We start from the raw sequence: 12486 nt of genomic DNA, 5'->3' as shown, positions 1-12486 counted from the left end.
CTCCGTTGTTCCCGTCATCAATAGCAGAGGCAGCAACAGAAAAAAGAAAGTAAAAACGTCGTTACTACTTGATATTCTTAAAGCTGGCCGACGTGAATTTTCTTTTTTCAAAAGAGTTTATTATAGTTTAGCAGTAAAGCGCCCAAACACGAGAGTGTCTGAATGGCAAAGCTGAAACCTTCTCATAAGACTCTTTAGCGTAGTTCGCAACGAGCCGACGTCTGCTACTGGCTATTAGGTCCTTACTAATGATACACCGTGCGTCCGTTTATCGCCTTGACGAGGTGATCGGTCGATCAATCGACTGATCGATCGATCGATCGATCGTACCATAACTATGTTTCTTTCCCGCTCTTCGCCTTACCCTTTCCCCTTTTCTCTCACACTTACGACAACGACCAGTGCTTTACTAATGATAGCAGCACTTTGACGTCGTCTAGTATCTGGTCATCAGATCTGCCAGGTAAAGAAGAATGGAATTTGGTCACTGTTTACCACTACCTAGGGCGTTCTTAATAAATACGAGTCGATGTATATCGCCGTCAAGGCAATGTATTATGACGTTTATCGGTATTGTCACTAGTTAATATCCTACTGGCCGGCCAAGTCGTCTGGTTCGACAACCTGTTTGCGCCCATCCAACGCTACAATCGTGCCTCAACACGTCTGGTTACAATGGAGAAACTCGTGCAATGCTGACGTGCCAGTCTGTGATCACAGTTACGTTCAGTCCTTCGTCCACTAGAGATCGGCGGCGCCGACGTGGACATCGATTTGTTTCACTAAAAACGAAAATCATTACCGATCGCATTAAGACGCCGACGATGGCGCGTCTTCGATCTCGAACCAACTGTAGTTGTTTCCATTCGACTAGCCTCAAATATGCCAATCTCTCCGTTTGCCGGCCATTGCGGCTGATTCTGTTGAATGGCGCCGTACGGATGGGAAGAACTGCTATCAGGATAGGTTGCATTGGCCGTTATAGCCAGTGCCAACGCGAACATACGTTGGCAAGCGTTATCACAAAATCTATAAGATAGATTTCTTTTGACGGCACATAACACGTTATGCACTGAATTTCCCATCGGCTAGCTGCTCAGGCAGGTTCGATAACGACGATGCTGCCACTGAGACCATTATAAAGTGTTCGCTAAAGGTTCTTCAGTCTAAAAGGGCGAGCCATAGTAGGAGTTGAGACATTGGTTCGAGGGGCAGTTGAGGCTTTTAGCTAGCATCTTTTGCTTGAATCATGAAGCTCAAAATGTTCCTTAATTTCACGACATCCAATTGGGTACCACTAGCCACATGAAGAGTTAAGTCTATTTAAATATTAACTTTTTTTTTTTTTTTTTTTTTTATTACATGTACTGCCGCACGGTACGGTGGTCGGCCACGATCTGCGCCCGGATGTTCACTGGACGTTGACCATTACATGAATATAATAGAAGTGTCTAATATAAAAATACTGCGTCAATATCGAGTGATCAATTCTCAGTCGAATTTGCACCCCGTATTGCAGCCGTTATATGCGACATTTGTACGCTCTCTAACAGCGTTAGAACGGCTGACGTCACCAAACAGAAATAGTGTCCTGGTCGGCCACGCTGTTGTGATTGTCGTATTGTTCACGCCGATTTGGGTGGGGACCGAACCGTTCGATGGCATCATTTGCGGTCCGATGCGTTTTCGAAGTCAGTAAAATCTCTCTCCCTTTCTGTCTCTCTCCTCCTCTCATCCTGTCGTTGTTCCTCTTCACCGCTCTGGTCCTCTGTGGTGTCGAAGTTACGTCGAACCTTTTGTCCGCCAAACCAAACAAATGTTCAATCTGCGACGAATTATGATCCAGTCGTCATCTGAAGGCGCCCAGCCATTTTTCTGTTCTGCTACCGTCTGTAATGATGAAAGGTGGCAGCATCCACAGTTGCTTTCTCCTCTTCTAGGCCCACTCCCACAATTCCTTGATGTCCTCGAGTCCCTCGAAACGGCCTATTGCCTCGAACGGCAATAGCAGGCGTAAAGCAAATGACATCGAAGCAGGTAGCGTCAACACGAGCGAATACAGAAGCTTCGTTTCGATGGCGGCTCGCTATCATTAGCTCGTTTAGGGGTTCAGAGCACGCACGATGCCGCCATTTCACTGCCGTACTAAGTTAACGTGGTCGCTAAGGCTCTGGCGACAGTTTGCTTTCCACGGCAATCGGTCGACCAATAGCTATCCAACAGCCTTCGAACATGCCCATGTCCGAGTTTGCTAAATCATCTTGTAGTTAGTTTGTTGCCAAGCGCGGCCTGTTGGCAAGGATTTTTTAGGTGAATGCGTTCGAGCCGTGTCGCATGGGGATTCAAGGTTTTATTTCACCACGGTCTGGGGTTATAACAGGGTTGGCGATGCTTATAGTTAGTCAATCATAGCTAATATTGCTATTCGAAATGATCCGTCCGATATTTTTTTACCCTTAGTCTGCTTAACACGTTAAGAAAGCGCGCGTCCCCTAAATAGCGCAAGAAAAACAAGCGCCGAAACTCGAGGTCGAAGCCTGCTTCTAGCCGTCATCATGAACAATTCGATTCTGTCTGGTTCTCGAAGTGTCCGAGCATGTGAGTGCACCGGTTTTTCTGCACTATCATTGCTGTGACGAACGGATGGACGGACGGACGGACGGACGGACGGACTGACTGTTACGTGCGCTCGTTGGTTAAGAGACTCACAGACTTTGCAGGCGTGCCTCGTGTTCAAATAACACTCCTTCCTAGTCGCAGAGGCTGTAGTGAGAGTGGTGGTAGGCCGGTACCAGCCGTTGGCGAACGAATAGGACCAGTAGCTTTAATTAATTTTACATTAACTCTCGTCCGCAGCGAAAGGTTTTTTCTCCACTATTCGGCACGTTCTGGCCGCCATCGGCCCCTGACCATGGCCGATGTAGGCGGTTAGACCAAGTCTGCGAGATGTAAACAGATAATGGACGGCGAACAGTGAAAGAACGCACCGCTGCCGCGGGCTAAATTCTGTGGTGGCGTTAAGCCGCACTCGATGACTTCTCCCGGGTAAAGCGGCAATCAAGGAGAGCGCTCGTAGAAGACGCAGGGTGAGTAAAAACTATATGTCCATAGTTCATATGGCAGGTTCCGTGCTCTATCAGAACAACACGATATGCAGCAGTCGCGCGGCCAGCGTCACTAAAAAGCCTAGCTAATGGATAAAAAGAAAATTCGTTAAAATATGAACCCAAATGGCTCGCTGGCATTAAATTTGTTAAGACTTGTAGATATCGTTTTTGGGAATCTTCAACTCTGTCCACAATTTCAATTATGATCGTCAGAATAATGGATAAGCAAAATCTTTTGTCATCGAAGATGTATTGCCCTTTGTTTTTCGCTATTATTACAAAATAGATTGCGGCTGACTATTGTCGAAATGTAGGGTACACTAACCCGCCGTTCAGTCCAAGCCAGCCAAGTCACTGTTGTTTTTGTTTGTGTTTCTGTTCAAGTTTCAGTTAAACGCTATAGCGTCTTCTACGCACTTCCGGCCCCTTCCTCTCTATACTATATATTAAATTTATTGATTGGGTGGGTCGAACGGGCTTACCTAATTCGTCCATTCAACGGCAGTATCACATCGAATTATTTTTAATGGCCGCATACTTCCGATAGACAGACACGTTGACAAAAATACACCATCGAATAGACGAACGTTCCAGCCTTCGTAAAAAACTGCAGGAGTCTGCCTGTGGACAACCCAAATTAATTTTAATGATCTTACTTTTTTTTTTTTTTTTTTTTGTTTTTTTTTAGACAAGAGGCGCTCGACCGGCAGCCGGGTGCACAAAAATGCACCGATGAGGGTTATTATGACGACGGCCCTCTATGAGGCCTTACTCGCTGCGCCAGCGAGATATTGATAGATAAATACCTGTTCGATTACCTGATAATGTCTGCCCTTTTCCTCTGCCAAAGTGACACTAACATGTCTGCGGATCTGTGTGTGTGTCCGCGTCAAATGAGTCAATAAGACAATGGAACTTCACCGTGTGTAGTGTTCCTCCAAAAACAACGAGTCTGGCAAATATAAATGGGTCGTACTTTTGAAATACAAAATTCATTTATTAGCCCGTATTGATATTCATCGGACAAACATTCGTAGATTTACGATGGGCGACAAATGATTCACGTGTGTGAGTCATCAATTGTCTCCAGTCCATCGGGTCTACTTGTCACTACCGGCTAGCTCAATCCTTCATCATCGGCATTCATCGATTCAAAGCCTGCAACACAATTATGCCGGCAACGCTTCAATCAGTCTCTAATTTGGTACTATAGAAGAAGGACGCTCGCAAGATGAGAGACAACATAACAGCACAAGCGGTATCGTTGCCATTTATTCGGCCCATTATTAATAGAGACAGTTAACCTGCCGATACAATACTATGTCAGACGCCGGTGGGCAGTACAACAGCGAGGATAACCCGAATTTTCTATAAAATTCGGGTTATCCTCGGCCAATCGCTGCACGTTTGTAACATTTCTAATGAAGCACGACAATTACGTGAGCGCCACCGCGGCTGAGCGCCACCGCGGCTGACGCTATTATTACCAGTCTTTATTCAAGAACTTTTTCGGGGGTTTCTCGCTTATAATTAAATCATTTGTTGAGGAGGAACTTCGTGCACATTCATGCATGTAGCCATCCCATGGATGGCTACTGCGTTGTATTGTATTTTCGATTGTTTAGTTGGCCGTCTTCTGCGTCTGTCCATTAGTGGTGCAGCCGCCGACCGCTATGGCTGGTGATGCCGCGCTATGGCGGATTCTCAAATTGTGTTACCACAACACAATTCAGTAGTAGTGGCAATCAGCTAGTTTTTTCTGTCGCTTTCTTCCTATCTCTGGTTCGTTGCTCTATTAGCAGGAGTAGGAAAACTAGTTGTCTTGTCTTATGAGTCATTTGATGGCCGCCCGCACTATCTGCCGTATTGTTCGTCCCGTTCACGTCGGATCTTATTATTGGCCAATGTTGGCGTGTCATTTGTACGTTGTTGCCACCCGTTATTATTGACCAATAATAATAAGTAATAGGCTTGGTAATGGCGGTGATAGCTAAGGAAGGGAGCAATCAACAACAAGTTGAGGAATGGGGGCGTAGGGGAAAAGCAGAGGTCGCCAGCAAAGAGGAGAAATTAACACTTGTGCAGGGACAGAGATAAACAAAAAAAAAAAAAACAAGTGGTGGTGAGAAACATCTAGCAGCAGCAGCAAGAAGAAACGGGCGAAATGGCCAAAAGAATCGTTTCATTCATTCTTTTCGTTTAACTGGCTTCTCCTCTCGGATCGTTTTTGGCTTTCGGTTTTTCTCGATGATGCTCTTACTGGTCTAAGTGTGACCGAGCATTCTGCTCCTTAGACAAGGACAAAACCGGCGCGGATTTCGCGTGTGGTTATTGGCAGACTACCCGGCTACCAACCACTGCTTTACCACGTCGTTGAGTCACCCGTTTGTCCTCCATTTTGACTCCCCGGTATTCGCGATATCTATCGACCACATTGTGAGTTCGAGCTTGCAAGGTGCGTGACACAGCCGAAGCTTTTCCCGGCTACCCCCTTTCGGCGTGCGGGAAGATTGGGACAGGAGAACTGATCTTGCCGGACATTCTGAGGATGGCCAGCGTGGGCTGAGCAGCGGTTAGGAACCCCCGGGGGCCGCCTCGGGGTGTGGGACTAAATGTGGGTTAGTCGACCGGTTATGAGGACAAATTAAACAGCTGTCTGGTGATCCGCTACTGGCGCCCGTAACGTGGGTCATCTGCCAGTGGTCGTTTCAGCCTCCACGTCCAGTCAGAGCCACGGCAGCGGCGGCATCGTCGTTCACCGTCTTCGTTTTTCTTCCGTTCGTTCGTTCATTGTTGTTGTCTTATATATCTCGGTATGTCTCGAGCGGCAGTAAGCGGCCAGGTCACTGCAGAGGCTTGCTTGCTTGCTTTGTTAGTCTGCCTAAACGTCGTCGTTTACAACGATTCTTTCTTTCGTTCGCTCGTCCATATATATCCCTTGCTCCCATAATGACCGATAATCCAATGATGTATGATGCGTCCAAGCTCGTGACACTGACCAGACGGGTGGAAGCAGCAGCATAGCAATGGTTAGGTCCTGCCACGCACGGAGCCTGTCGCTGGCCATCGTCCGTCGCAGCCCATCGAGGCCTTCGTGTCTGCCAGGAGGCAAACAGCAGACCGCAGGCGCCGTTATGCCTTACAACCTCAGCCGAAGTAGCGCCAGCATCAACAGCAGTTGTAGCTACGAAACGCAGGTCCCACGCAAACGGCGCCGCAAATCATTCCGGAAAGGCCACTACCTTGGTATCGGGGCAAACCGACGATACAGACCCCGAACGTAGACTTGGGATCAGTCGGAACGATCTTGTGCTTTCTCCGTATATAATACGGGTTTATGAGGAAAGGCAGGCAGGAAGCAGACAACAATCCGATATTGCTGTAAAAGTATTTACATGCATGAGCAGGTGAGAAAGAAAAAAAGCTGCCACTTCCTGGCGTCATGACCATGGACTGACCGCGAATTGTAATTGTGTCGGATTTGTTTATTTAGCTGATCAAACCTCGTGACATCTTTCGAGTGTATGTTGCCTAAGCTAACTGGGACGTACGCAGGCAATGTACTAGCCAATTCCCAAAAACCAAACCGCGTTTAGCTGGAGACCTACTAGTAATTCGTCTTGTATTAGGCAATTGCCCATGCCTCTACGAAGTACCTGACATCCACAAGGCTTAATTCCAAATAGTGTGTTTTGTGCGACGTGTAAAGCAGAATACGTCAAATGGCTCATTTTTTTTATTTAAGGGGACGAGCCAGCCGAGGGGGAAGGCGTCACCCACAATCCGTGCATCCGAAATTGACGATGAATTCCAGTTCAGAAGCCAATCGTCGCTTGTTACTCTCTTAGCTCTATCGTTTAGCCGACAGAAGTCAACAGGCAAAATTAAACAGACAACGAGACTTCGATTCGAAGAGAGCTACGCCGTGAATCTTCACTCTGAGCTGTTGTCTCTATCGTCTTCAACGTCGAACTGCTACCTCAGTGGCCCCGATACTTCGGTAGGTAGTGTTTTACTTAACAGCATCCGACCCGCTTGATTTCTTCCGCGATGAGTAAATTGAATAGAGAATCTCTCAAACGGACGGGAATTTGCCGTGCCTGCCGCGAATTTGCGATTGAAATTCGCGCTACCGATTCCGATCGTCATCTAAAACAGAAACACCGTATTGCCGGTGGTCTTGCATAGAAACATCGATATCAATTCACGATCCAGCGACACCGACGCTGCCGACTACTGTCGCTGCTGCTACTGCTGCTGCTGCTGCTGCTGCTGCTGCTGCTGCTGCTGCTGTTGCTGCTGCTGCTGCTGCTGCTGCTGCTGCTGCTGCTGCAGGTGTCCCGGCTAATCCAGACGGTCTAGTTCACACGCTTCACCGTACCCTCTATCTATTAAAAATCGATGCTGGCTAGTGTAAAATGTGTAGTTTTAAATAAATTTTATTTAAATTAAATTAAATAAAAATTAAATTTAAATAAATATATTTTTTCATACTGTCGACACGTTGCTATATGCTAGATATGTTTTGGCCAGGTGGGCCAGCTCGTGCTTAGGGGCTGGCGTTACCATGCATCAATGTGATTCATTACAGATGATTATTATAAGCGGGTCTTGGAGGAAAGTAGCGTTGAAAACATTTCCCATCTGCATGCTGCACCGTGTTGGTGGCTAATGTTCGCCACCGTCGTAAGTAATTCTCTCTGTTGTTGAGTGTCAAAGAAAAATATAGACGTATTGATTTACCTGTCTAGTTCGCCTGATACGTCTTTGTTCTGTTACTTGCATATTCCCTTGGCGCAATCACATATTGTGCCAGCCGTATCCACCAACGTTATCGGTACCGTCGACGACGGCGGAGTTCAATTGAAGCGCGGGTTAACGCCGTTCACTTGCTCTGTTCAGGCCGATTGACATGCTCATAATTCTGTAATTGGCGAGTCTCAATGTAACGATCTGCATTAACAGTACTGATCCGGCAATACTTACATCGACAAACCGATGCGTGGATGAGAGTCATCAGACACTGTAGTCTGAGCAGCAGCAGCATGTACGAATGATGCCGCGATTTTCACAGCGTATTGCGTACGCATTAGTGGACCGGGAACAGCCAAGCGTCGCTTACGCGCATTTACAACGCCGCTGGCCAGAACAGCATGCCATGAACACCAGCAGTACACCGTTATATCGTAGTACTTGTTGATGACTGAATTGTGCTGTACAACTACGGATCAGAACAACTATACCCCGAGAACAGTCTGATCAGCACGAGCCACATCAACAGCAGCATCAGCAGCAGCAGCAGCCTGTAAGGAAACTCATGCTTCAAGCCGTACCACCGATCGCATTGAGCGGCTGTGTTAACAACGAAGCTAGCAGAAATACCCACCGCCATCGCATGGCATCAACAACAGCATCAACAAAATGACGCCGTCGCCATGCACACAAGTGGGAACGCTTTCCTTACGAACGGACCACAGATCATCGGTATGCTCCCATAGTTGATCGGATGCATTTGTCTATACACGAATCTCTAGTCCATTTCAGCGACGATGGCGGCTACAACCGCCGTAGCCGAAGTTCCTGTGTGTCTGTGTGCATGCGTGCGTGCGTGCGTGCGTGCGTGCGTGCGTACTCGTGAGTCCGCTTGTCAATGTGCTACATCTGTAGTGAAGGCGGCTGGCGACTAATTTTGCCTGGTCTGTGCGCGCGAGCTCGTCTCTATACGCGCAATAGCATGGCCCGTCGCAAGCGTATCGGCCTACCGATGATCTGGTCAAGTCACTGTAGAGCTGAGCTGACGGACTGAAATAGCGAGTGAGCGGCCAGCAGTCAAACGCCCGTCAGCCCACCCACGCATGGCCTGGCGTGGGCGATACGGACAACGACAACATGGTGCCGTTGTTACGGCAGTGGCTGTGCAACGGCGCTACTCCGGAGGGACCCGAGCCCAACAGAGTGTCGAGAACCAGGAATCGGGCTTGCCAGCACCCCGTCCCCACAACAGCCACCACGCTACTCTCGAGGATCTTTCACGCGATACACGATGATACGTCGACAGCAACAACGATTGCGACCCCAATAACGACCCTTTTGGATGCTGCATCAATATAAAGAGCGACAAAAAGTATAGCTTAAACCTCCGTGAACAACAACAAGAACACAAACGACAACAACCTGTACAAAGCACGTTCACTGACAAAGTCAGAGATGTGTGATGATTTGGTTGATCTATAGTAAGTCTAATATAGTAAAAGACCAACGATATTGTCGAGAAGAGACGGTGAGCCGGTCATCGCATCGACATCATTGATAAAAGAAGCAACGAACACGCACGCATACATACATACATGCATAACAAAAGAGCTATATGAAAATATTCTAATAAAAAATGCTAACACACACCCTTATTTCCCTAAATAAAAATCAGAATACCTGACTCACCTAGCGATATCTTAAAGCCTCAAGAACACGAACCCGACGAAAGGTATGAATTTGAATAACTATCTACATAAAATCGTACTAGCAAGAACTGGCTATATAACACAGATAACCACACAAACCCACGTACATGTATGACACCCAGTGGATTTCGGCCGACCGATATTTTTTTTGCCGATCTGTTAAATGCGCAATCGACTTCAGCAACCTATATGGTTTTCGGCTCCTCTTTCTTTCTTGCGTCCACTTACAAAACAACTACTGTAGGGTAACAATAAATGACTGAATCAGAACTAGCGGATAAACGTGGTTAACAGCTGCCATGCTACCCCGAACGTTGCTTTGAAACAGCAAGGCAAACGAAAAGGAAGTAATTTGATTAACTGACCGAGTCACCAGGGGCATTTACGTACGTCAGGAGACGCTTGCTTGCACACCCTCATAAAGCACCTAAGCAATTACCCCTTTGCTCGCAGTCCCCCTCATTTAGCATTGCATTGGAGCTAAAGCGTTCATGTATCGGACAAAGACACTGATTCGATGGCAGCCGAATAATCACGAAGGAAAGAGCAGATGGCCACCGGAAATCGGCGGTGAATTCGATGAAGACTCGTCCATACTGCTCTTGTCCTCATCGAATGTCAGTTGATATATGAGTTCGTTTTTTAAAAACATTGCGTCTCCATGTTCCTCCATCTCTGTTTGTACAACGCTACGCAGATAGATCGGACGAGCATTGGATGTGCTTGAGTCGCTGCTAATCACTGGATTCCTTCCTTACTAGCGGAGCAACCATGAGCTTTATTGCGCGGTGAGTGCTCCCCTTACAAAACAAGGCATTGTGGGTTATTCATTCAAAATATAGCAGGCATAAATGTTTAAATTAAAATGCCTCGTTATTTTTCGACCTCACTGAGGGTGACGGTGGTGGTCATTACTTTCTTAGTGCGATAATTATTGGTGAGATCCGATTCCCCTAGTAGTTAAATGAGTTGGTTTTCACTAGATCTATCATTATCTTACACTCACCAATAGAGACATCACTTTACAAGCTGCAGCTAATGGTTTCAGAACGCGCGTAGTATATGAAACTGCTGTTAAGATCATCACGTATATGTTACAAATTTCGCAATATACGTTGTTGTTTTATTATAGCACAAAAAAATATATGAGCTCTTCGTTGTTCTTACCGATGTCCTGTTTTTGTTAGTAAAAAATATGACCAATGAGCCTTACATATTCTTGTAGGAATTGTTACCAAAACTCTGCTACACCCCATTCAACCTTCACGATCCCGGTACAGCTACTACCGACTATGTTGATGATTACTGGACTGACGTTCGCAAAGCCTTTGATCTGATGTTGAGACGTCTTTTATAAACACTTGTCCATCAACCTGCACACCTTGGGTTGCGCGACGTGCAGTATTACATCTGCATAGCCTATCCATTTATACAAATCGGTATGTGCCAGTGTATGTATCTATGGGTAGATTCACAGTCGTCTGATTCACAGTCTGCTTGATGTTCGTATATACGAGACGATTTTTCAGCCTCACTTTCTTGTTTAGCTGGTTTTCTCTGGCCAAGAGCGAAGCCCAGTAAAATGACGCCCGGTTGCTCCCCCGTGGCGATGATGCGCTCATCTCAGGGTGATCGATTCTTTTCAAATAGATTGAACGGCCTAAACCATCAGCAACGGCGGCAGCAGCAGTAGTAGCAACGACGGCAAAGGAACTACAGAATGAATCCCCGTAGACGTCGCTGCGCCGCGTCAGTACGGGCAGAAAAGACGGTCAAAGCGGAAGCTCGAGGCCAATCCGAATGAAGCAATGAGAAGCGTTGGAGGGGATGAACAAACACAACAACAGAAAAATTATTGGATAAACTTCACTATCACCCCATGATAATGTCCATTACAAGATATACATACATATTAGTCCTTTTACCTGCCGCAGCATTCGAGTGTTGGCCGTCGCCGACTCCTGCCTGTGGCCAACTCTTGTGGTGGGCACTGTCTGGCAGCGTCATTGGATTCACTGTTTCTCTATCGCCCATTTTTCTAGCTATCCCTTACGCCCCATTTTCCCTTCCTTTCTCCGACTCTGTTTCTGTTTATTTTGCTTCTGTCTGGCGCCACGGCGGTTTGGTTCAGTACTTCCTACCCGGTTACTGGTTATTGTAGACTGCGGCCGCTGCTGCTGTCATCACTGTATCCGTTATGCAGCTACGCAATGCCTCTTCGCTGCCTGATCGGCTCGGGCCACTCCCAGTAACGACCAAGACCGTCAGCACTGCAGAGCGCGGTTTTTATTTGCGGCTGAGCCAGTACGAAAGATACACGCTGTCCCTTTCGCAGCGACGTGGATTCTCCATTAGTCGAAGCGGCTGTTACCACTGATTTTAGTCAGAGAAGTAGCTCCATCTATTTCCTTAGGCATATAGCCCCAACTAATGGCGGAGACAAAACAGGTAACGACAAGGGATGAAAGCGGGCTTGCTGCGGATAACTGCGGGTCTTGTTGTTTTGCGTTATTGCTGCTAGCCGTACCACCTACGTCGCATCGATTCCTCCCACAACAATAACCGCGCACAACAGCATGAACAAGAAAAAAACATTTTTCAGCAATAAAAGCAGCGTCCAACGCAGCAACAAGAGCAATTTCTTGCCACCGTTACAGCCTTCGACTAACGTCCCGGGTCCTAGTTCCATTTGGGGTAACTGTATACGATGGCGATGTGTCCACGCTGTTTGCCAGTGTGGCTAGATGGACCAGTTTAGCCCACCTTTTCGTCAGTGGCAAGACGAGGAAAGAGTGTAACAGCGCCAGCTGGCGTGACGCACGTGCGTCGAGTTTGATGACTGCACGTGGTGGGGCACAAATTAAAAGCAGTTAAAACGTACTGTAGGTACTGCGAGCAGGAGGGATTGCTAGCAGTAG

At 47.1% G+C, this 12486-nt stretch overlaps 1 protein-coding gene across 9 annotated transcripts in view; it reads right to left on the bottom strand.

Annotated features, from left to right (window-relative positions):
* ct (homeobox protein, cut) overlaps nt 1-12486 on the bottom strand; it is a 138546-nt gene that overhangs the window by 98775 nt on the left and 27285 nt on the right. For 2 of the 9 annotated variants that reach the window (XM_022810552.2, XM_086973840.1), the window contains exon 1: nt 3590-12479. The exons of the other annotated variants lie outside the window; for them this stretch is intronic. In XM_022810552.2, coding sequence (XP_022666287.1) covers nt 3590-3602 — 13 coding nt within the window. In that variant the 5' untranslated portion in view covers nt 3603-12479. Of the gene's footprint in view, nt 1-3589; nt 12480-12486 lie in introns of those variants that run through there. 9 annotated transcript variants of the gene reach the window in all.

The sequence above is a fragment of the Varroa destructor genome, unplaced genomic scaffold, assembly GCF_002443255.2.
Source record: "Varroa destructor unplaced genomic scaffold, Vdes_3.0 BEIS01000006.1, whole genome shotgun sequence".
Classification (NCBI taxonomy): Eukaryota; Metazoa; Arthropoda; class Arachnida; order Mesostigmata; family Varroidae; genus Varroa; species Varroa destructor.
The sequence above is the reverse complement of the archived record's forward strand: the minus strand, read 5'-3'. Positions and strand labels throughout refer to the sequence as shown.